Below are 25,218 nucleotides of genomic sequence, written 5' to 3' on the forward strand. Positions count from 1 at the left end.
ACAAAGGCTGACCCTTCACTCCCAAAATCACATGGGATCTCATCCTTCATGGTACGTAAGCCTTGTTATCTGCTTGACTCTCTTATAACTGCAAGGGAGCCACCTACCCACCATTTCTATACTCATCTTCATTTTTAAGATTACAGGCCTCTTTATAAACAAAATAAGAATATAAACACTTTATACCCCTCCTCCCTGAAGAGCACAGTGCTGTTCTTACACTTGTGTAGTAAGATGATCTGTGAACTTTGCCACAAAACATATAGGATCGCACCTTCAATGTTTGCAAAATAAGAACAAAGATTATTGATAACGGCAGTACATGGTCATACACAATCATCTTAGTATCACTGAATACATCAACTCCTGCAGGATGACATTCCATCTGAAGGGAACAGCAGCAAAAAAAATCATTTTCAGTGTTAAACAAAACCTTCCTCTGAAATCCACTCTCCATCCACATGCAGACACTGAAATGTCCAATGGTTTAGCACAGAGCTTTAAAAATCATGTTTATATACTATGGCTCACAGAAACTTGGGAACTGTGGGTGCTATAATCCAACATAAGCTTACTTTCTTATTTCAGTAAAAGAAATAGAATCAAGCTTGGTTATCTTTGCCAGTTCAGCTGTGGCATGCTGGAAAGTCTCCCTTAGATGTTTTCTGAAATAGCAACTAATGACTGCATCACACAAAGACTTTAGTCCGTGAATGCTTTATGCTTCAAGATGAGTCTCAAGAAGACTCTGTTGTCTTTGCTGCCAACATACTAACTCAACTACTCCTCCCTTTGGAAGCCAATTAAGATAGCTGTTCATTGCTGCTAACACTCAAAAATGACATTTGCGGCAGTGGAATGCAAACCATTTAATGCTGTACACAATGATAACTCTACAAAGCCAGAGGCTCATGGTGGTGAGGTGGCACATGCCAGAACATTCAGTCTCCACCCAAAAAGGCTAGTCATTCAGCACTCAGAAAATATTTATTTTCTAAGTTCTTATATGGACATAAATCAAGGGTAGGAATTGAGTAACCCTCTAAAATGGTGATTCCCAAATTCTATTTTAGATTTCAGTTCCCTACCATCTCACACAATTTAGTCAATGGTCAAACATTCTGGGAACTGAAGTTCAAAACATGAGGAGGCCCAGAGGTAGGGAATCGCTGACCTAGATGTTATTGCACTGCACTCACAGAAGCCCTAATCAGCCTAATCAATGGTGTGGAACGCTGGGAGTTGCAGTCCTTTAACTGGCATACTTTCCACAACTGGTGTGCTTACTCTGGAACTCATTGCGTGTACTTTTGAATAAATATGGACAGAATTTACAGCTACAACACCCTGGTTTTGAAATGCTTTCCTCTTGCAGACCCAAATGGCACCAACCTTGTCCTTATTTCAGTGCCAAGTTAAACCCAGACTAGGTATTAGAGCAGCATTTCTCAACCTGGGGGTTGGGACCCCTGGGGGGGGGGTCATGATGGGGTTTCAGAGGGGTTGCCAAAGACCATCAGAAAACATATTTCTGATAGTCTTAGGAACGCCTTTGGCAGAGAAGGCTGAAAGTCTCTCCACCTGTCCTTCTCTTCCTTTTTTGGAAACAGACGTGGAATTCCTTTTTGGAAACAGACGTGGTGAGAGAAAACAAGTGAGGCTGGAGTCCCTTCAAGGCATGGGGGTTCTGTGTGGAAAGTTTGGCCCAATTCTATTGTTTGTGGGATTCAGAATGGTCTTTGATTGTAGGTGAATGATAAATCCCAGCAATGACAACTCCCAAATGTCAAGGTCTACCCCCCCCCCCCCCCCCAAACATCACCAGTGTTCAGATTTGGGCATATTGAGTATTCATGCCAAGTTTGCTCCAGATCCATCATTGTTTGAGTCCACAGTGCTCTCTGGATATAGGTGAACTACAACTCCAAACTCAAGGTCAATGCCCACCAAACTCTTCCAACATTTTCTGTTGGTCATGGGAATTCTGTGTGCCAAGTTTGGTTCAATTCCATCATTGGTGGAGTTCAGAATGCTCTTTCATTGTAGGTTAACTATAAATCCCAGCAACTAAAACTCTCAAATGACAAAACCAATCCCCCAACAACTCCACCAGTATTCAAATTTGGGTGTATCGGGTATTTGTGCCAAATTTCGTCTAGTGAGTGAAAATACATCCTGCATATTAGGTATTTACATTATGATTCATAACAGTAGCAAAAATGACAGTTATGAAGTAGCAATGAAAATAATGTTATGTTTGGGGGTCACCAAAACATGAGGAACTGTATTAAGGGGTCGCAGCATTAGGAAGGTTGAGAAACACTGCATTAGAGACTTGATAAGATCAAGATTTGTTTTTCAATGTATTACTCTTGGTAGACTAATTTTTGAGTTGTCAATTTTCAAAACAGAAAGTGCTTCAGAAATGTCATTCAAATGTTATAGTTTGATTTGATTTGTTATACCATACTCTGAAATCTGCTTATATATCGGGTAAAGTAGAAATATGTACATAAACAAATGGCACTTTAAAATGAAATCTTTTCATGGTATGTTTTTATTTTGCAATGCAATCCTACAAGTGTCCATCACAAAGAAAATCCCATTATGGTTAATATGACTCACACCTAAATAAGTGGTACAGGATTTCAGATTTGTATATAAAATGCTCAAATTATGCAATAGAAATATAGCCTTCTTCTTACAAGTCCTGGGTTACTTTAGAATGGTACATGTTCGCATTAAATTTAAAAAGCACGTTTCCTCATCTGGCTCTGAACAGGTCGGCAGAAACAGAACATTCCTTTCTTTGGGGGCAGAAAAAAAACCTTTGAGCAAAGTCTGACTCACAGGTTTTGCAGAGCTTGTGACTAAAATAGCTCACTAATCTTGTGCTTTCCCCAGGAAAGAAGACCTGCCTGTTTCTTTACTATCTGAACTTGCTTCCTTTCCTTGGTTGACTACAGTACCAAGTCATTTGTGTGATGTTGGGCAACCGATGATTAATATTTTTGAAGAGGTGAGGTCCCAAGATTTCTGCCTTATGAATGTACCTTGCTGACTTCAAGCAACCTTTCGGGCACACCCTCCTTATCTGGAACTCCAACCATGCGAAGAATGCAAGGGGGAGAAATAAACTTCCTTCATAGAAACCTAATAAACCTGGAGTGATAAAACCTTCCACATGATGAGTATAAGCACTCAGAGTTCAACTGAACGGCTTTTGCGTCTCAGAAGCAGGTCAATTCGACTGACATGAAAATCCTCTCCATGTGATCTGTATAGTTTGGGAAAGTTACTTTTTCGAACACTCCTGAAAAATGTAATAGACCTTTTGGACATATACACAGCTTACACATATGTATATTAATAGGCAACACATTCATATCCTAAGTATTCCTTCCACCCTATACTGAAAAATTATCAAAGAAATAACTGATTTGTATGTACAAATGAATTCCCAGTATACAAAACTATGTTCATTTTCAGCTTCAATATACCTATTGATTTTGATCCCTTCCACTTGTTTTTGTTTAGTTTTGATATATTTAAATAATTTGTTTGAGGTTAGAGTTCAAGACAAAAGATTTGAACTGTAAACAGGCCTGCCCTATCCATGGTTACACAGAAGTAAGTGTTGTGAGTTAATATAGTTCATTCCCAAACAGAATTACAGTCAAGAGTGCATCTATATTGCAGAATTAATGCATTTTGACACAACTTTAATTGATTTGGCTCAAGGCTATGGAATCCTGAGACTTGTAGTTCGGTGAGGTGCCAGAACTTTTTGGCACAGAAGATTAAACTCCTTGTAAAACTACAACTCTCAGAATTCCATATCATTGAGCAAAGGCTGTTATAGTGGTGTCAAACTGCATTATTTCCAGTGTAGATCCACCCTGATACACACTTGTGCCATCCAATTAAATGTTGTTGCCTTAGTGTTCACATAGATTCCCCATTAGTCCACCTGTCTTTTACTTGAAAGAAGAATATTTAAAGTGTTAAACCACGAGAAAGATTTCAAACTCTTTAGTCCAGCATAAATTTTGCAGCACACACTTCCAGACCCAAATGCATCTTCATTCACTGAATGACACGGGCGTGTCATTCAGTGAATGAAGATGCATTTGGGTTCATATATCTGTTTCCATAAGGAGACTTAGAAACACCTACATAAGAATTCAAAAGACTCTTTCTAAAAGTATTTCACAATTCAGCCTTTTATAGCAGACACAAAAAAACTGTCATAACAGTATTTTAAAGATTAACACTGTTTTCTTGAATTTCAGTAATAACTGGCTGATAAGCGTAATGAAATCAATAGGGTTTGCATCTGATAATCCACAAACGATTGCATTAGGAATTTGCTATTCCTCAGTCACTTTCAAATGTACCATTTATGTCTTTTCAAGCTGAAACAGACTAAAATACTTTTGGCTGTGAATAATGCCACAATAGGCCTAAAGTCATTTTTTAGTGTAAGTTCTACTTACTTTAATAAGATTACTCAAAATACAACTACCATATATCCAGCCCAATAAATAAAGAACAGTAGGCAGCAGCTGAGATGGAGAGAAATTACAAAGCATGTCCTCTATGACAAGGAATTGTTAAGGAATTAAAGATATGCAGATATATGCTAAAAAGTAATGGCTTCACAAAAGAACTGGTCTGTGAAAACACAAGTGTCCTAGATTTGTTCTATTAATTAACAACAACAGCAGCAGCAGAGCATACATCAATTGAAACTCAGATAGATAAACACTATACTTCTGGAGAAGTTTCAGATCAACTGTTTTAACAACATTGCCCCTTTGAATCTGTATTATTTAAAGAAGGAGCTTTTCAGATATTTATTTATCATATCAGAAGCAAGTAGAGGGTACAATTAGAATGTATTTAAAACACAAAGTTAAAAACTTGGCATTATACTAAGTCTTTTGACCAGAAGCTGGCCACTTGGAGTGCCTCCTAAAGGTGTCGCTGTAAGAAGGTCCTCCATTGTGCATGTGGCAGAGCTCTGGATGAATTGTAGTAAGTGGTCTGTGGTTTGCTCTTCTCTATACTCACATGTCATGGACTCCAATTTGTGACCTCATTTCTTAAGGTTGGCTCTGCATCTCGTGGTGCCAGAGCGCAGTCTGTTCAGCGCCTTCCAAGTCGCCCAGTCTTCTGTGTGCCGGGTGTGTGTGTGTGTGTGTGTGTGTCTCATCCAGTATCAGCCACAAATTGAGGTTCTGGGTAACTTTTCAGGTGATCTATGGAATAAACGGCGAGACTGAAATGTCTTCCCACTGGCTTCTAAATGTTGCCATTTCTGATATCAGATTCGTGTCCATTTTTTTGTTTAGAAACAGATTTATTCTGTGCAGGGCACAAGCTGGATCTATACTGCCATATAATTCAATTTGAACTTGCAAAATATGGTCAATGTAGATCCGTATAATGTAGTTCAATGCAGGACAATTGCATTATGTAGATCTACACATTGTGTGGATCCAGCCACTGCTGAAGGTCATAAAATGTGTCATGTTGGAAGAAAATCAAGTAAATTATCACCCTTGATGTTGTTTATCCTGTAACAATATTGTTTGAGTAGATATGGAGATGAAACCATAAACAGCCTTTTTAATCAGTAAACAAACTTTTTTTCATGAATTTCTTAGAATCATAGAGTTGGGAGAGACCATGTGGGCCATCCAATCCAACCCCTTGCCAAGAAGCAGGAAAATTGCATTCAAAGCACCCCCAACAGATGGTCATCCAGCCTCTCTTTAAAAGCCTCCAAAGAAGGAGTCTCCACCACACTCTGGGGCAAAGAGTTCCACTGCTGATCAGCTCTCATAGTTAGGAAGTTCTTCCCCATGTTCAGGTGGAATATCCTTTTCTGTAGTTTGAAGCCATTGTTCTGCGTCCTAGTCTCCAGGGAAGCAGAAAACAAGCTTGCTCCCTCCTCCCTATGACTTCCCCTCACATATTTATATGTGGCTATCATGTCTCCTTTTAGCCTTCTCTTCTTCAGGCTAAACATGCCCAGCTCTTCTTTCCCATCCCCAAAATACATTATTGAAGTATTCTTATTTTTTCTCTGAAGCACTTCAAGACTTTGGTTGGAACTCTTTTCAATTGAGATCACAAATTGTTACTAAAGTTAAAAGATTATAAATGCTGTAACTATTTAGAGTCATGTTTATTGTCATGAAGGAGCCCTCGGTGGCGCAGTGGGTTAAAGCGCTGAACTGCTGAGCTTGTTTACTGAAAGGTCGCAGGTTCAAATTCGGAGAGCGGTGTGAGCTTCTGTTGTCAGCCCCAGCTTCTACCAACCTAGCAGTTCGAAAACATGCAAATATGAGTAGATCAATAGGTAATGCTTCTGCAGGAAGGTAACAGTGCTCCATGCAGTCATGCTGGCCACATGACCTTGGAGGTGTCTACAGACAATGCCGGCCCTTCGGCTTAGAAATGGAGATGAGCACCACAACTGGACTTCATGTCAGGGGTAAACTTTTACCTTATTCTCATGAATGATGGGGCAACTCTGCAAAGAAAAACAATGCACTGTTTTTCTACGGATGAAAACTAATGGGTTTCCAAGGCTCTGAAAATCTGTTGCTCCAGTAACTAGGGATCCATCTGCACTATAGACTTAATGCAGTTTGATACTTCATTAAATGCCATGGCTCAGTGCTATGGAATCCTGGGAGTTGTAGTTTAACAAGCCCTCTCTACCAAGATACAACTACCAGGAGTCCATACCGGTGCCAAATTGCATTAATCCTACAATTAATCCTGCATTAACCGCCCTAAGTCCCATTGGGGAAAGAGGGTGGTATATAGATAAAGTTGTTGTTACAACGTAGTGCACCTTTCCATTGGAAAAAAAAACTATCAGCAGCCGCGCATGCGCCGTCCTCTCCCTTTCTTTGGAATCCAGCCCGGCAGGTATTTCTCTCCCTGCTGTCTAACACAACACCTCCTCCTTCCCTGTCCCAATGGCGCAGGCGCAGTCTGGATCCTGCCTTCCCTAGCAGGTGCCTTTCTTTTTTCTCTCCCTCTAAGAAGCAACAGGTGCGCATGCGCCTCCGGGGCTCGCAGGTGTGCAGGGGCTTTCCCCTCCTTGTGGTGGATCCGCGGGGCGGCTCCGCGTCCGCGCATGCGCGCTGCTTCCTCCTCCTCCTCCCCTCCTCCTCCTCCTCCTTGGAGCTGCAGGTGCCAGGAGGCGGCGGCTGGAGCTGCTGCGGCGCTGCTGCTCTCGGGCGGACCTTTCCCTTCCTCGGGATCGGCGGAGAAGGAGCCCCAGCTTCCAGTCCGAGCGACCCTCGGGCGGCATGAACCGGGTCCAGCGGGGAGGAGGCGGAGGAAGCCGCGGCCTCGGCCCCATGGAAGTCAAGAGCAAGGTGCGTTCCGCCTCCCCCTTGCTCCCATTGGGCGGGATCGGGGGCTAAAGCGGGATTCGCGTCCACACTAGCGGGTGGCACGCGCTTCAAGGAAGGGTTGGAGACAGCCAGGGCCTTGTTTGTCCCCTTCGGTTGTCAGGGAAGCCGGTTGCTGTGTTTGGGAGGGAGCTTGTGTCGAATCTGGGGGGTTGGAGGGTGCTTTTGTTCTCCTCTTCCTTAAGTGCACAAGAGTGCCCCTGAGCATACGCAGAGAGGCTTCCACGCTGCGTCAGGACATCACTGAGGTTGTCTGATTGGGAAGTGGGTTTGTCGAATCAGGAAATGGTACTCCTTCTTCTTGAGTAGGCAAGAATGCATCTGGGCATGTGCAGAGAGCATTCATTCTGTCGATTCTGGAGTTGCCCAGCTTGGGAAGTGGTTTTGTCGAATCTGGGAACGGTTCTTCTGCTTCTTCGGAGGCAAGAGTGCTTCTGGGCATGTGCAGAGGGCATTCATTCTGTAGATTCTGGAGTTGCCCTGATGGGGAAGTGGTTTTGTCGAATCTGGGAACGGTTCTTCCATTTCTTCAGTAGGCAAGAATGCTTCTGGACATGTGCAGAGGGCATTCACTCTGGGGACTCTGGAGTTGCCGAGATTGGGAAGTGGTTTTGTCGAATCTGAGAATGGTTCCCCTTCATCTTCAGTAGGAAGGAGTGTTTCTGGGCATATGCAGAGGGCACTCAGCCTGGGGACTCTGAAGTTGCCCTGATTGGGAAGTGGTTTAGTCAAATCTGGAGATTTTTTGAGGACGCAAGATGCTTCTGGGCATGTGCAGAGGGCATTCACTCTGGGGACTCTGGAGTTGCCCTGACTGGGAAGTGGTTTAGTCAAATCTGGGAACGGTTCCCCTTCATCTTCAGTAGACAGGAGTGTTTCTGGGCATATGCAGAGGGTATTCACTCTGGGGACTCAGGAGTTGCCCTGATTGGGAAGTGGTTTAGTCGAATCTGGAGGTTTTTTGAGAACACAAGAGTGTTTCTGGGCATGTGCAGAGGGCATTCACTCTGGGGACTCTGGAGTTGCCCAGATTGGGAAGTGGTTTTGTCGAATCTGGGAAAAGTTCCCCTTCATATTCAGTAGGCAGGAGTGTTTCTGGGCATATGCAGAGGGCACTCAACTCTGGGGACCCTGGAGTTGCCCATGCTTCTGGGCATGTACAGAGGGCATTCACTCTGGGTAGCCATGGTCATTCGCTAACACCACACTTTTTCATGCACACAGGACATGCAGGAACTCTGTGAGTCCACTTAGAACTCACAGCCACACTTACAATCCCAATACTTATTTTCCTAGAAATAATAATAATAGAAGTAAATATGGGATTAAAAAGGCAAACTTGGGCCTTTTGGGTGTTTTGGACTCCAACTCCCACCATTCCTAACAGCCTCAAACCCTTTCCTTTTCCCCCTCAGCCGCTTAAGCAGCTGAGGGGGGAAAGGAAAGGGCCCGAGGCTGTTAGGAATGGTGGGAGTTGGAGTCCAAAACACCCAAAAGGCCCAAGTTTGCCCATGCCTGGGTTAAACCTATGATGAGAAGGAAATACATTACTATATGTCTTCTGAGGGCATAAGCACCCAAAAAGTACCAAACTCTGGACTGATCTTGGAAGCTAAGCAGGGTCAGCCCTGGCTGTTTCTTGGCTGGGAGACTGCCGATGGACTCTATTTCAGAGGAAGGAAGTGGCAAAAAGAGCTCTGACTATTCTTTGCCTTTGAAAACCCTATGAAATCCAATGGGTGGCTGTAAGTCTGGTCTTAGAGCAGGCATGGGTAAACTTGGGCCCTCCTGATGTTTTGGACTTCAAGGCCCACAGTTCCTAACAGGAGCCCCCGGTTCGAATCCGGGGAGACTGCAGATGAGCTCCCTCTGTCAGCTCCAGCTCCCCATGCAGGGACATGAGAGAAGCCTCCCAAAAGGATGGTAAAACATCAAAACATCCGAGCATCCCCTGGGCAACATCCTTGCAGATAGTCAATTCTCTCACACCAGAAGCGATTTGCAGTCTCTCAAGTCGCTCCTGACATGGGAAAAAAAGTTCCTAACAGTTAGGAATTGTGGGAGTTGAAGTCCAAAATACCGGGAGCGCTCAAGTTTGGCCATGCCAGCCTTAGATGCTAATCAGGGACAGCCATGGTTAGCACTTGGATGGAAAAGAGCCCCCGGTGGCGCAGTGGGTTAAACCCCTGTGTCGGCAGAACTCAAGACCCGACAGGTCACAGGTTTGGACCCGGGGAGAGGCAGATGAGCTCCCTCTATCAGCTCCAGCTTCTCATACGGGGACATGAGAGAAGCCTACCACAAGGATGATAAAAACATCAAATCCAGACGTCCCCTGGGCAACATCCTTGCAGATGGCCAGTTCTCTCACACCAAAAGCGACTTGCAGTTTCTCAAGTAGCTCCTGACACGACATAAAACAAAAAAAAACTTGGATGGGAGACTACCAGGTGCTGTAGGCTATATTTCAGATTGAGGAACTGGGCCAAAACCACCTCTGAGTTTGCTTAAGAAAGCCCTATTGAAATGCATGGGGTCTCCATAAGTGGACAGATGACCTGAAGGCATATACACACCCACATCTATCTATCTATTTATCTATCTATCTAATAGGTGAACAGGTAACCTGAAGGCACATACACGCCCACATCTATCTCTCTCTTTTCTGCTTTCTGGGTGAGGTGAGGTGAGAGATCGAGCCAAGTATCCCTAGAATCACTTCCTCCTATCAACAACACTTCTAGGTTCTTGTGGGTTTTTTCGTGCTATGGAGCCATGTTCTAGAGGCATTTCTCCTGACGTTTCGCCTGCATCTATGGCAAGCATCCTCAGAGGTGTGAGGTCTGTTGGAAGTAGGAAAAATGAGTTTATATATCTGTGGAATGGCTGGGGTGGGGCAAGGAGCTCTTCCCTGCTGCAGTTAGGTGTGAATGTTTAGCTGATCACACTTCTGCTGATGGCCTTATTTTTCTTTTCTGTCTCTAATAGCATGTTCAGTGACATTTGTTTTATGACGGAAGGAACATGAGCTTGAAGGCGAGGTAGTAATTTTCTTCTGGAATAACATTGGGCAACAAGGGAGAATTGGATGAGTGTTGTGGGGTGGGCGGAACGGACATATTATGGAGAATCACTAGCACAGTGGTGCTCAACCTTCCTAATGCTGTGACCCCTTAATAGAGTTCCTCATGTTGTGGTGACCCCCCAACCATAACATTATTTTCATTGCTACATCATAAGTGTAAGTTTGTTACTGTTATGAATTGTAATGCAAATATCTGATATGCAGGATGTATTTTCATTCACTGGACCAAATTTGGCACAAATACCCAATGACGTCCACATTTGAATACTAGGCCTGTCGGTTTCGTTTCGTTAATTCGTTAATTCGTATTAAAATCGTTATTTTTTGCATATCCGAAGCGATATCAAAACATATTTTTAAACCCGGAAGGGTTTAAAAATATCGAAGCAGCAGCCCCATGTATTTTACGAGCTGAAGCTCCGCTCGTTAATTGCATGGAGGCTGCTGCTGAGCGCGCCATCCGGCTCTGGCTCCTCCTCTTCCTCCGGAGCCCATTGGATGGCGCGCGCGCGCTCACAAGCGGCCTCCGCGCGCCATCCAATGGGCTCCTGCGCCCCCCTCCTCCTCCTCCTCCTCCTCCTCTTCCTCCCAGCTGGGAGGAAGAGGAGGAGGAGGAGGAGGAGGAGGGGGGCGCCGGAGCCCATTGGATGGCGCGCGCGCGCTCACAAGCGGCCTCCGCGCGCCATCCGGCTCTGGCTCCGGCGCCCCCCTCCTCCTCCTCCTCCTCCTCTTCCTCCCACCTGGGAGGAAGAGGAGGAGGAGGAGGAGGAGGAGGGGGGCGCCGGAGCCCATTGGATGGCGCGCGCGGGCTCACAAGCGGCCTCCGCGCGCCATCCGGCTCTGGCTCCGGCGCCCCCCTCCTCCTCCTCCTCCTCCTCCTCTTCCTCCCACCTGGGAGGAAGAGGAGGAGGAGGAGGAGGAGGAGGGGGGCGCCGGAGCCCATTGGATGGCGCGCGCGGGCTCACAAGCGGCCTCCGCGCGCCATCCGGCTTGTGTGACTTTTCAGGGCTGTATGACCATGTTCCAGAAGCATTCTCTCCTGACATTTTGCCCACATCTATGGCAGGCATCCTCAGAGGTCTGTTGGAAACTAGGCAAATGGTGAGTTATATATCATCTAATATTATCTATGGAATGTCCAGGGTGGGAGAAAGCCATTCAATGCTAATCAAGGTGACCATTACTGCAACATTCACACTTAGCCTGTTTGATCAAGAAAAATTTTTTTTCAAAAATGTTTTGTAAATAATAACGAAAATTCGTAAATAACAAAACATTTTTTTTGAAAGTTTTGTAAATATTTTTAATATCGAAACAAAAAAACACCCCAATTAAGAATCGAATTTAGAAACAAATTTTTTCTTGATCAAACAGGCCTATTGAATACTGGTGGGGTCGGGGGGGGGGTGTTGATTTTGTCATTTGGGAGTTGTAGTTGCTATCGTTTATAATAAATTTACAATCAAAGAGCATTGAACTCCACCAGCGATGGAATTGAACCAAACTTGGCACACAGAACTCCCATGACCAACAGAAAATAATGAAAGGGTTTGGTGGGCATTGACCTTGAGTTTTGGAGTTGTAGTTCACCTACATCCAGAGAGCACTATGGACTCAAATGATAATGGATCTGGACCAGACTTGGCATGAATACTCAATATGCCCAAATCTGAACACTGGTGATGTTTGGGGGGAAATAGGCCTTGACATTTGGGAGTTGTAGTTGCTGGGATTTATAGTTCACCTACAATCAAAGAGCATTCTGAACCCCACCAACGATAGATTTGGGCCAAACCGCCCACACAGAACCCCCATGACCAACAGAAAATACAATGTTTTCTGATGCTCTTTGGCGACCCCTCTGACATCCCCTGAAGATCCCCCCCAGGGGGGTCTTGACCCCCAGATTGAGAAATGCTGCACTAGCAGAAGATGATTTAATGCCCACAGTTTGGCTGTGAAAAATACAGTTGTGCTTATTGGTAGCAATTATGGTCAGCAAAACATTACGAGTCCCATCTTTTGTACTAATGCTAATTGTGATGTGATGGATAACAGAGAGTGCATCTACACTGTAGAATTGATTCAGTTTGTCAACACTTTTCCTGTTGGATCTCAATGCTTTGTGATGTGTAGTTCTACATGGTGTTAGGCTTCTCTGCCAAATAATACTTGCGCCTCACCAAACTACAACTCTCAGGATTCCATAGCACCAAACCATGGCAGTTCAAGTGGTATATCTTCAACTGAATCAATTCGACTGTTGAAATACACCCAGAATTAGGGGATAGTAGTTATTCAATGATTAGCAAGAATTAATAGGGTGTGAATATATGTGGGCATTATCTGCTTGTCATCATTGTTATTGCCTTTGCCACATTTCCGCTTTTATGCCTTATGTTAATATGCTTTTATTGACGTACAAAGATTCAGTATAACCTGCTGGGGATTTATGTTTATGCTAATGTTTGGCAAAGGTGGCCATAACTATTTAGGAAATTTTGGTCTGGGTTGCTGTGAGTTTTCTGGGCTGTATGGCTATGTTCCAGAAGCATTATCTCCTGAGGTTTCACCCACATCTATGCCAGGCATCCTCAGAGGTTGTGAGGTCTGTTGGAAACTAAGCAAATGAGGTATATATATCTGTGGAATGTCCAGGGCAGGAGAAAGAATTATGGTCTGCTTGAGGCAAGTGTGAATGTTGCAATTGGCCACCTTGATTAGCATTGAATGGCCTTGCAGCTTTAAAGCCTGGCTGGTTGCTGCCTGAGGGATCCTTTGTTGGGAGGTGTGTGCTTGACTATAGTTTTAGGGTGCATCTACAGTGCAAATAATCCAGTTTGACACAACATTGACTGCCTTGGCTCAGTGCTATGGAAGCATGGGATTTGTAGTTTCACATGGCCATTAGCCTTTCCTTCCAAACTACAACTTGCAGGATTCCATAGCATTGGTCTTTGGCAGGTAAAGTTCTGTCAAATAGCATTAATTCTACAGTATAGATGCTCTCTCAGACTACAGTATTCTCTCAGACTACAGACTACACTATTCTACAGTATAGATGCTTTCTATGAAGTTGTCTTGTTTATTGGGGAAGGAATGACTGTTCAGATCAATTTCTAGGCACAACTTGAGTGCAGTTCCTTCCGTAAACATTAAAAGAAGCCCTGCAGCATGAAACACAGTTGTTACTTGATGCAGTATTTTATCTGCATGGGTGGAAAAAGAAGCACAACAGTATTCCAAAGCTCCTATCAAACACAGCACTTTTCTTTGTGTGTTTCCAACCTATTGGCAGGTCACAGCCAATTGTTAAGCACTTGCTGCAAATCTCTTTTGGAGAAAGGGGTGCAGGAGATGCCATTTTGAGCCAATGAAACAGTCTTTTGTTTCCTTTAGCCCCTGAATTGTTCAGCCATGTTAATTCAGCTGTAGCAGTGGCACCGACTTAAGGGCTTCCCAAATTGTGCATACCTTCATGCTAAAAGGAGAGCATAGGTGGGTAATAAAGAGACGTTGACGGGAAGGAACTTCGAGAAATCAGGCTGCAATGTGGAATAAAAATCACCATAGTGGAGTTGCTTTTGCGTGAAATGCTTGCCCTGGGGTGGTTTTTAGAACCTCTTTGTACCAGCGAACACACCCAAGTGTACTTCTTTTGTTGCTTGTGTTGTCATGCCACAAATTAAGATAGGTGAACTATGCTACACTATGGCCTCTGAGTAACAGGATGTATCTTAATTTAGAAAGCCAGTAACGTCATTTTATCACTCATTTACCTGTACTTTGGCTTCGCGGCTTGCTATTAAATCCATCCAGAACACTGCAGTTCTGATGACTGGTTATCAGAACTGTAGTGTTCTAGACATATTTAATTGCTATGGTATATATTTAAATATGTCCAGAACACTACGTCACTATACATAATAAATGTATGTAAAACAGAAACCTCTTGTTTGTAGAATAAGTGGATCTTAAAGCATGTTACTTGTGCTTCAGTGTTTTAGATTCAGCTAGAATTCAGTAGCCTGTCCTCACTGTTTTTCCCTTTCTTTAGCGAGATTCCCTCTTAGTATTCCTAAAGCATTAAATCCAGTAATTGCCTTTCTTATTAGTCTGCTGTTCGTGCACTCACTCTTACTAAGATTACAATGCTGATCCACATTCACACAAATACACCGAAAGCCAAGTAACGTCTGGTAAATTACGTCACATACCTAAGAAGTTACATATTTCATTTATTGTATTTGTATGCCATGAATCAACTGAAGCTCTCTTAACTACCACTCTAACTTCTGTAACTGATATGGAAGAGAACTGTCATTTCCCTGAAAATCCCAGTCACTTTTATCCAGGAAGTGTTAGTTTTGATGACAAGTTATGTATGACATTAATCCCCTTGACATTAAGTCTAGTTGTGTCCGACTCTGGGAGGTGGTGCTCATCTCCATTTTGAAGCCGAAGAGCCGGCATTGTCCGTAGACGCCTCCAAGATCATGTGGCCGGCATGACTGCATAGAGTGCCATTACCTTCCCGCCGGAGCGGTACCTATTTTTCTACTCACATTTGCATGTTTTCGAACTAAGTTGGCACAAGCTGGGGCTAACAGTGGGAGCTCACCCTGCTCCCCAGATTTGAACTGCTGACCTCTCGGTCAGCAAGTTCAGCAGCTCAGCAGTTTAACCCGCTGCACCACTATGGTGTATATTTAAAATTATTTTAACTGAAAATAGCTAGTATTCCGCATATGCAAAAGAGAAACCTCTTCCTTACTTTTGACCAAGTGGATCCTAAAGCATATTACCTCTGATCCAGTATTTTAAATGGAGTTACATTGCAGTACCCCCATGTCCTCAGTCTTTTTCCTTTGCAATTGTATATATTTAAAATCCCTTTAACTACAAACAGTTAATAATCAGTAAGCAAATTCAGCAAATATTCTAGGTATTTTTCAAATAAGTGGGCCTTAAAGCATATTACTTGTGATCTAGTATTTTAAATTCAGCTGGAATGCAGTCCTCTTTGTCTTCAGTTGTTTTTCCTTTCTTTAGCAAGATTCCCTCTTAGTATTCCCAATGCATTAAATCTATTAATTGCTTATCTTATTAGTCTGCAGTTAGTCTGGTCCCCCTTACCAAGATTATAATGCCGACCCACATTCACAGAAATACGCTACAAGCTAGTAATTTTCTGGCAAAATGCATTGTGTGCCTCAGGCAGTCTGTACTAGCTTTATGTATTTCATTTATTTCATTTGTACATGAAGTACAAATGTAATAAATGTAGTAACCGAAGCTTTTTGTGGAAGAAGACTGTCATTTTCCTGAAAATCCTAATCAGTCTAACTTAAAACTTCCTTTATGCTATTAATAGAGCAGAGTAATTACACAGTGTTAAAGAGTAATTGATCAACGTACCATATCTGAAAAAGTGGGTTGCTATCCATAAAACCTCATGCTAAAATAAAAACCAGTTAGTCATAAAGATGCTGCTACAGTCCTTTCCCCCCTCCTTTTTATCTTCAGTGTAAGATAATCCCTGTGTAGCTGAGTCTTGGACTATAACTCTGGAGACCAGGATTCGAATCTCCACGTGGTGATGGAAAACCACTAGGTAACCTTGGGCAAGTTACACACTCTCAGCCTCAGGCCCCTTCCACACAGCTGAATAAAAGGCCACATTATCTGTTTTGAACTGGAATATATGGCAATGGGGACTCAGACAACCCAGTTCAAAGCAGATATTGTAGCATTTTCTGCCTTGATATTATGGGTTCTATGGCATTATATTAAATGTCCTTTGACCAGTAGCTAGCCATGTCGAGTGCCTCTGGTGTTGCTATGTGTCGTGCATGTGGCAGGGCTCAGACTGTATTGTAATAAATGCTCTGTGTTGTTTGCTCTTCTCCACACACGCATGTTGTGGACTCCACTTTATGGCCCCCTTTTTTAAAGTTGGCTCTGCATCTCATGGTGCCAGAGTGCAGTCTGTTCAGCACCTTCCAAGTTGCTCAGTCTTTTGTGTGCTCAGGAGGGGGTTTCTCATTCAGTATCACCCAGATTCTGGGTTTTAGCCTGCCACTTTTGGACTCCGGCTTGCTGAAATGTTCTCGCAAATAACAAAATGGCAAACATTCCATGCCAAAAACCAAATAGTCCGGGGTCTCCAAACTAAGGCCTGGGCCCAGATACGGCCCTCCAAGGTCATTTACCTGGCCCTCACTCAGGGTCAACCTAAGTCTGAAACAACGTGAAAGCACACAGCAACAACAAAAATCCTATCTCATCAGCCAAAAGCAGGCCCATACTTCTCATTGAAATAGTAATAAGTTTACCTTTGTTAAAATTGTTCTTCATTTTAATTATTGTATTGTTTTAAAGGTTTTTTTTTTTTTTTTTGCACTACAAATAAGATATGTGCGGTGTGCATAGGAATTCATTCATTTTTTTTCAAATTATAATCTGGCTCTCCAACAGTTTGAGGGACTGTGACCTGGCCCTCTGTTTAAAAAGTTTGAGGACCCCTGAAATAGACAATAAATAAAAACATAAAATACACTCAATATAAATTATAAACAATAAAAAACTAGGGTTAAACTAAATAAACATAATAAACACAAAATTCATACAAATTATTAAACAATACATTAAAAGCACAATATAATATAGCACACCGGCAAGCTGAAGTAAATATCCATTGTCAGGGTGGGAGTGTGTATCAGATATGTTAATTCTCCTCCTCTGAAGAAATCTTGCCAAGAAACCCTTCAATGCAACCCATTTTAGGGTTGTGTTAAGTCAGAAATGACTTGTGGGCACACAACAATATACATCTTCAAAATAATTTGCCAGCACTGTCTTATCCAATTAAGATTTTAAAAATAAAGAAAATGAGAGAACTGGTGCATAATTAAGTCCGTCTTAGATACTAATTGAATTTTTTTTAAAATTCTCATATTTCTGCAATGAGAGAAGAAAGTTCTGTATTGTGGATTAGCATCTACCAATACAGCACAAAATGAACTTCTAAGTGACACAGAATGATTCTGATATTGATGGCCCGTAAGGTGGAACCTTTCCACACTATTGCATTGTTGTTTTCCTATTTTGTGTCACATTCATAATTCCAGCTTCATTTCTTTTGTTTATTTTCTGTTCACACAGTCAACATGGTCCCTTCCCCCTTTTAACAACCAGTTGTGATTAATTAGTTCCCTAAGCTGTATTATCTCCCTGCACCTTCTCCCAACATTAGTGGAATTTAGATACACATCCCCCTCCTTTGAAAAGAGAGGAGATCTGGAACTACAAATGCTCTTTAACTTTCATAAAAGTGTGTTTTGGATTTTGAATGTATGGAGCTGGCTCAGGCCTTATGTAGAGATGGAGCCTGGAATCGTAGGCAATCTTTTGTTGCTGAGTGTACATAAAGACAGGAGTTGGCAAAACCCAGCCTCTTTTGTCTGCCCATATCCCTTCTTTGCCCACAACACAGTAACTTTGGCATGATGTTGTGACCAATAATAAGTAATAAAGAGTGATGGCTTTATTTCCTGATGTTTTTTCCTTCTCTCCACCTTCTCCAAACATTCAGAGTGGGGCGACTTCTTCTGTCCTTTTGTTCTCCATTTCCCATTAAAGTGTTCAGAATTTTTTCAATATATAGATAAAAGGTAAAGGGTTCACCTTGACATGAAGTCTAGTCATGTCCGACTCTGAGGGGTGGTGCTCATCCCCATTTCTAAGCCAAAGAGCTCGTGTTGTCCATAGACAGCTCCAAGGTCATGTAGCAGGCATGACTGCGTGGAGTGCCATTACCTTTCCAGAGCGGCACCTGTTGATCTACTCGCATTTGCACATTTTCGAACTGCTAGGTTGACAGGAGCTAGGGCTAACAGCGAGAGCTCACCCCACTCCATGAATTTGCTCCTCTTCTTCCTTTTAACTCCCAATCTAGCTCAACATGCACTGTATTAAACTCATTTTTACCATTCTGTTCAGTGCCAGCAATGAATATTACCGTTTGTCTGGGTTGTACTTTGTCCTTCCTCATAAGTGTTAATGGTGACTAAACATTTTATATTCAGACATATCATTAAAATGCAGAATTCTACAACTAGTTATTTTTAAAATGACATTGCATGTATAACACTAGAAAGATATAACATTGTGAACTACTTATTTTCTAAAATTACATAAAAATATGTAAACTGCAGCAGTCAGAGACAGGTTAAGCACTTGCATTATTTCCTGAACCCTTTGACAAATATGTTTCTGCCCAGTGCAGTTGCATTTCTAATAGGAGTCAGTTCCTAATCAAGGTACAACCTGTGAGAAGGTCTGTTTTGTGCGGTAACTCTATGAGCCATGCTGCTTTGGAGCATTGTGAGTAACTCCCTGGGTGATATTAGAGCCTGAGTGAGTGGTAGACCAAGTAGTCCTTTAAATAGTTTGGTAGTTTTTAGGGCTTTGCCTGTTGAACTGGGCTTGGTGGCTTGCTGGAAGCCAAAGCAGAGATGCAAAGGTTGGTGTCATATATTCAGTCTTGCTCACCACCTGGACAGAGCCCTTACTGGAGGTCGCGGTCGTGCAGTGGGTTAAACATTGAGCTGCTGAACTTCCTGACCAGAAGATGGGTGGTTTGAATCTGCGGGACAGAGTGAGCTCCCATTGTTAGTCCCAGCGCCTGCCAACCTAGCAGTTTGAAGACATGCAGATGTGAGTAGATCTATAGGTACTGCCTCAACAGGAAGGTAAATGGCGTTCCATGCAGTCATGTCAGCCACATGACCTAGGTGGTGTCTTCGGACAATGCAGATTCTTGGGCTTTGAAATTGAGATGAGCACCACCCCCAGAGCTGGAAATAAGCACCACCGTGCAGAGCCATAGATGAAGGGAAGCCTTTACCTTTATCTGTGTATTTGTGTTTCATTGTTTTGAGGCATTTAGTGTCTGTATGTGCTGAAATCCACTCTGTGTCCCCTTGGGGAGATAGGGTGGAATACAACAAAGTGTTGTTGTTGTTATTAGCACCAGCCACAGCTTCTTAACCACCATCAAGGGAAGCTCTGCAATGGAGGACATTGTGATAATCTAATTGTGAAGTTATCAGAGCATGAACTACTTTGGCCATTTCATTTTAGTCCAGGAACACCTGTAGCTGGCATACCAATTTAATTAGACATAAGTATTTCACAAGACCTGGGCTATCCAGTGAGAGCTTTAAATTGAAGAGTACTCCATGTCTCCAAACTATAAAAATAATAATACTGTTTGGCTCTTAATCCTCCTCCCCTAAAGCTAGGTTGCAACATTATTTTTTTAAAAAACACATAAAAATGTAACAATAGCCAAAACAGACATCTATTTAAAACATGTAGATTAAAACACATAGACAAATTGAAACATATAATGAAATCAGGCACATGTGTATAATATCAATCTGAAATTCATAGGTTGAAATTGACTAGTCTTCAGTTGCTTCTTAAATTCTGACAGCTGATTTAGCTGTTGAATCTCTTCTGATGCGTCATTCCACAGTCTTCTTGGGGCAACTGATGAAAAAGTTCTTTGGGTGACAGTTGCCAGTCAAGCTCTGGTTGGAGTAGATGCCCCCCGCCCTCTCAAAAAAACTGTTGGAAATAGCAACCTTCTACTGTACTAGTTCTTTGTTATGTATATAATTCAGATTGCTTACTGTATTGCTTATGTGTGCATTGGGGTACTGTACCTATACCTTGTGAAATCTGATCTGGCCATGGTGGTCCATGCCCTAGTCAGCTCTAGGTTGGATTACTGCAATGCACTCTACATAGGATTGCCCTTGAAGACAGCCCGGAAACTACAGTTGGTCCACCTTAGCCTCTTTTCAGAGTCAACTAAAAACCTGGATGTTCCGGTGCGCTTTTGACTAAGCAGCTCAACAGTAACTTTCTTGTCCGTACTTGAAGTTCCACACTTTACACCGGCCCACATTTTACACTGGCATACGTCCTATCTCAGCATGTGTTTGACAGTATTTCCTGCCCGGTTTACTGTATTGTTGCACTTTCCTGCGCTGCTGTAAAAATGTATTGCACTCATTGAATCTGTACTTCAGCTATGTTTCTTTCAGCCGTATTGTTTTTATATTGCTTTCAATTGTGTTGTTATTTGTTTTATCTGATGTTTTAATTGGTTTACATGTGTGTTTTAATTGTAATATTGGGCATGCCCCTTGTAAGCTGCCCCAAATCCCCTAAGGGAGATGGTTGGCGGAGTATAAAAATAAAGTTATTATTATTATTATTATTATTATTATTATTATACAATTTTCTTTAACTCTATGTTGTGGAAGGGGCTGTAGACCACATGATCAGATCTGGGACAGCCCTAAGATCTCTGGCTCCATTTTAGAAGTTAGTAGAAACAATGCTTTAGAGAAGAGACTCTATTAGACTCTCAGAATAGAGATATGCTTTAGACTTTGAACTGTTGATTATAAGAAAGATACCCTGTGTTACCTGCACGGAGAAACAACTTCAATTCTATCTGTAACTGGATTGATAAGCAAAGTACATGTAGGCCAAATAATTAAAGTTTGTGAGAAAACCAAATATGTTACTTTTAAGGAAGACTATTTATTTTTGTCTCTTGGGAGTATGATTTAAACCAAGATGTTTTAAGGGAGAGTAGATGTTTTTGCACAACTGAAGAGAACGCTTCTGAAACTCTGCTATATATGTTAGTTTTTGTTTTTGTGCATTTGCATTGGCATATCTTTGTCCCTAACAGTTCAAAGTGATATCTAGGTATATCAGTTTAACAGCTGAGAAACCTAATTGCCTTGCATGAGTACAAGTGGATATTTACCACCATGGAGAAAGTTGACTCAAGCGGGTTTTTAACTCGGTTTTTAACTCGGGAAGATCATACTTTACAAAAAGGAATACAATCTCTAACAAGGTCATGCCTTTCCAAAAGGTTATGAATGCTATTTTCCAAAAGCTTATACAACCCATGGTTTTCCAAAATAAATAACACTTTGTATTTTGCCCAGAAATTAATTTTAGTCCTCACCTACTCCATCCAAATATTTCTACCCTCTTACAAACAATTGTATGCCTGTTTCCCAAAGCTGGGACTCATCTATTGAAAAGTGTCTGTCTTGTCAAGATTTGACTTTAGTTTATTGACTATTATCCATCTCACCAACTCAAGATAGCACAAGAGGGAAAAACTTAAGAGTGCTCGGGTGTGTGTAAAATAAATACGTGAGACATCCATGGAATAATTTACATCAATGTTGCCCCATTTTCTACTCAAGCAAACAAACAAAAAAAGTCCCCAGAGGGCTCTTTTACTCCATCATTATCTCCTTTCATCCCAGCTCTACTTGAGGAAGCTGAAATGAGAAAGCTTGAACAGTCTCTATAGCTTCATTGTGATGCACAGTGACAGGGAGGAGGAAATGTAAGGGGGTGTCTCATCATTCAGTTTCCCATCTCCCACTTTTCATTTTTTTGTGAGAAACACCTGAACCAATGCAATGTCATTTCAGAAGGCAGACTTGGAAAGACAAGGGTTTGTGGGGTAGTTTTATTTCATCAAGAAAAATGGACATACATGAGTAAGACTGAAAAATGGCTTTCCAAGAGGAAGTGAAGAGGCATAATGTTCAGCCTCCTGACATGTCCCTATAAAATGCTACTCTTTTGAATAGATGGAAGAATAATGCCAAGGATGGATGCTTTTCTATTTTCACTAGTTTAAAAGTCAATTGGTCTGCATTAAGGACTTCAGGAAGTTTGAATTTGATCATGTAGATATTAAGATAAATGAAATAAAACAAAGCTATTGAAGACTAAAGATGTTTTTCCTGGAAATATCTCATAACTCCTTTGTTTTGATTGTGAAGGAAGTTGGCTCCAATAATGCATATTTAATTTACTTTGTATTGCACAGGTGAACAAAACAGAATGACTCATCAGTTTTTTGCCTGATTGGTATTTAATGTAGGCACACTTAAATCTTTATTTAGATACCTTTAGGACAAGAACGTGCTTTATGGCTGATTTAAAACTTTTTTCTAGAATGCAAGAAAAGTTTTCTTCTAGATCTGATTGGCGGAAATATTTCCAAATTAGCACCAGTCTAGACTACATGCTGTAGTTAGAATTTGCATATGGAATTGCTTTAACTTCATGGGAGATCCCGCTTTGTCTTCATCACTCCATAAATATGCTACATATTTGTTCCACAAAACTGGTCTTACAGCTTTGAGCTTGCCTTTCAGAAGTTTTTCTTCAATAGTACTGTACTGTTTACTGTTGAACAGTGTTCAACCGTAGCATGCTAATTCTGCAGCATGAACTAAGCTTTTTTAGATGTGATTCTCTAATGATTTTTACCAATAATTTGTGTTCATTAAACCAAAGTAAGGATTAATGTCAAGTTTCCAAGCCCCTAGATGCTATTTTGCAATGCAAGATGTATGAGTGTCTCTGTGTGTCATTTTACATGTTTAAAGAGGACAGCTGAAATTCAGATAGGTTATCTAAATTTGAGCGTCAAAGTACAGCTCACTTTAATGACACTTTTAAAATGGTTTTGAACATTTCACCCACATTGGCTTTGCTACTTGAAATGTATATTTACTTAGGTTTCACTCCGGGGGGGGGGGGGGGCAACATAATGTAATTTGTAAGTTGCCTCATTGTAGTTTTTTTCTACCACAGTATATATTTTTACATCTTTGAATCATTAATAACTATCATTCATTAAACATTGCTGACTATGTTTTATTGAATATAACTGAATTGTCTGTTATCATATCATCATCATCATCATATTTAATTACTTATTAATCGCCCTCTATCCGAGATGTTCTAGGCGATTTACAAGCTAAATTGTAAAAGATAAAAATACATACATACAAAAATTAATAATTAACATAGATCAAATGCTCTAGTGAAAAGCCAGGTCTTAAGTGCAAGAGTAAAAGGCCCTAAGTCACGTATGGCTCTCAAATAGGGCGGCAAGGAATTCCATAAGGCAGGGGCAGAAATAGAAAAAGCCCTGCATCTGGTACTTTCCAAGTGCACTTCTCTAGTACCTGGTATATAGAGTAAGTCGCGTTGTGCTGGTTGTTGCGGCCTCCGATGATGGGAGGAGGAGAGGCGGTCCCTGAGGTACGATGGACCCTGGCCCTAAAGAATTTTAAAGGTCAGAACTAACATCTTATACAGGCCACGGTACTCAGTTGGAAGCCAATGTAAATGTTGCAGCACTTACATTGGCTTCCAACTGAGTACCGAGGCCTGTATATGACTGTAGTATTGACTTGCTTTCAAATTTGAATGGGCTTCATCTCCAGGATTGAACTCAGCTATAGAAAAGGGGGGTTAGAATTTGAATGTGACCCCTTAATACAGTTCCTCATGTTGTGATGACCCCCAAACATAAAATTATTCTTGTTGCTACTTCATAGCTGTAATTTTGCTACTGTTGTGACTCATTGTGTAAATATCTGATATGCAGGATGTATTTTCATTGTTACTTCTCTTTCTTCCTGAGATTTGGCCATGTAGGAGCTGCTCCACTTCTTGCTAAGCCCTGGCCTCCCCCCACTGCCCACCCCTCTACCCCCCCACCTTCTCCCCTCCACCACCAGCTCCTCCTCCATCTTCCCTTTTGACTCCAAAGCAAACCTCACCTCCATCACTCCTGTCTCTTCCTCCTAAAATGGTGAAGTGGGTGGAGGGGACGGGACTGAGTGATGGTCCACCTCCCTCCGGAGAAGAAGAGGCCTCTGAGAAGTTAAGGGGGCAGGAAAAAGTTAGTGGTGTCTCGGTTCCTAAGATTACCTGAAATATTTTTTTTCCTATAGTCTTAGGTGAACCCTGTGAAAAGGTTGTTTGACCCCCAAAGGGGTCGTGACCCACAGGTTGAGAACCACTGTTCTAGAGTATAGTGAACTCAAATAGAATAAGACTACTGTGCAGTCTTCTCTCACCTGTGAATACATATAAAAGTAACAGAGCATTTGAAATCTTGTCTCTTTGTTGAAGTATCATTTTCAGGTGTCATATGCCAGATGCAAAGCCCAGCATCAGGTCCCTTGATATTCTCAGGCACAGCCTTTGGAACTTACTGCGCTTGCGCTCTCTCTCTCTCTCTCTCTCTCTCTCTCTCTCTCTACACACACACACACACACACACACACACATATACCTTGAAGTGACTCAAAGTGGTGAACCACTACCAAATTCCATACAAATTATTTAGCCATCTTCAGAGTTATGAAAACAATGCTTTTAAAACTGTGACAGTATTGAAATGCTTTGAAATACATTATCTTTCTTGGGTGGATTTCAATTAGTGCAGTGAGTAATGAAGTGTCTACCCAAACAGTAAAACAGTAAAAATTATCATTGCATTGAGGGGCAAAAGGCAATAAAAATTTAGAAAGCAATCTTATACAAATTATATCAGAAAAGGTTCCTATTACTTTTGTGTCATGTTTGTAACCTTAGAAACAGAAAATGTTTGCAGATCTTGTTCCTAAAGAATTGGAAAGATTTGCCAGTGCTGCTCCATGGTATAATTATTGGTTTTCAACATCTGTAAAGCTTGATAATATCAAAGGTAGACTTGAAATAATAACACATGTGTCCTTTCCCCCTGTAAATGCTGTATTTAAACAACTGTGATCCAGC

At 41.9% G+C, this 25,218-nt stretch overlaps 1 protein-coding gene across 1 annotated transcript in view; it reads left to right on the forward strand.

Annotated features, from left to right (window-relative positions):
- The first annotated feature begins 7,190 nt into the window (after positions 1 to 7,190).
- PARD6B (par-6 family cell polarity regulator beta) overlaps positions 7,191 to 25,218 on the forward strand; it is a 40,662-nt gene continuing 22,634 nt past the window's right edge. The window contains exon 1 of the mRNA XM_060772116.2: positions 7,191 to 7,400. Within this exon, the coding sequence (XP_060628099.1) occupies positions 7,332 to 7,400 (69 nt within the window). The 5' untranslated portion in view covers positions 7,191 to 7,331. The remainder of the gene's footprint in view (positions 7,401 to 25,218) is intronic.

The sequence above is a fragment of the Anolis sagrei genome, chromosome 4, assembly GCF_037176765.1.
Source record: "Anolis sagrei isolate rAnoSag1 chromosome 4, rAnoSag1.mat, whole genome shotgun sequence".
Lineage (NCBI taxonomy): Eukaryota > Metazoa > Chordata > Lepidosauria > Squamata > Dactyloidae > Anolis > Anolis sagrei.